The 799-nt window shown below is 67.0% G+C and overlaps 1 protein-coding gene across 1 annotated transcript in view; it reads left to right on the top strand.

The window, feature by feature from the left end:
• The window catches only part of LOC104545814 (interferon regulatory factor 4-like), a gene marked incomplete at both ends in the record, with an annotated part of 1,761 nt that overhangs the window by 451 nt on the left and 511 nt on the right, over positions 1 to 799 (top strand). Inside the window, 4 exon segments of the mRNA XM_010191033.1 lie at positions 15 to 172; positions 483 to 544; positions 546 to 597; positions 679 to 786. Coding sequence (XP_010189335.1) covers positions 15 to 172; positions 483 to 544; positions 546 to 597; positions 679 to 786 — 380 coding nt within the window.

Here is a 799-nt window from a genome sequence, read left to right as displayed (position 1 = left end):
CCCATCCGCTGCAGGCTGGGGAGGGTGGGACCCCCAAATCCCTCCCACCACAGCCCCTCTCCCCTACAGGGCAGCGCTGTGGGGACACAGGATGGGGACATGCAGAAGGTGACGGTGGAGACGTGCCATGTGTCGCCGCTATCCCTGCTCCCTGCCCACCCGGCCGAGAGAGGTGAGGAGGGTCCTCGAGGTGGGGAGGGTCCCAGCAGTAGGATGGGGCTGGGGCTGGGAGCAGGCGCTTCCTGGACTGACCCTGCTCCCCACACCCCACATCGTGAAGGCGATGCCTATGGGGATGGAGACCAGGACTGGGTCTCATCCCATAGCAAAGCCACTTGATCAGGCACTTATGGGCTTTAACGAGGCCCGGTAACGAGCAGCAGCGGTGGGAAGGACCCTGCTGCCTGCCTGGCCCAGGGGCTTGGGCCAGGACAGCGCATGGGGGCCCTTGGGAACAGCTGCCCACATCCCTTTGCCACCAGGGTACCACGTGAGGGGGGTCTTCTATGGCTGGAACCCAACCCACAGCCACCTCCTGCCCGGTCCTCCTGCCCGGCCCCCCATCCTACCTCCCCATGGAGGACGTCAACCACTCAGGTAGGAGCTGGGTGATGTCCTGGGTGTCCCCCCACCACCCCAGGCCGGGCTGCCTGTGAGCTGACCCCCTCCTCACCCCAGACTGCTGGCTCCACGTCCGCCTGTACTACTGCGACGTGCTGGTGAAGGAGGTGACCACACGCACGGCCGAGGGCTGCCGCATCGCCTCCCGCGCCGTGCCGGCCGACAGCGAGCGCCTCTA

Source organism: Mesitornis unicolor, unplaced genomic scaffold, assembly GCF_000695765.1.
Source record: "Mesitornis unicolor isolate BGI_N332 unplaced genomic scaffold, ASM69576v1 scaffold30820, whole genome shotgun sequence".
Taxonomy (NCBI): Eukaryota; Metazoa; Chordata; class Aves; order Mesitornithiformes; family Mesitornithidae; genus Mesitornis; species Mesitornis unicolor.
The sequence above is the reverse complement of the archived record's forward strand: the minus strand, read 5'-3'. Positions and strand labels throughout refer to the sequence as shown.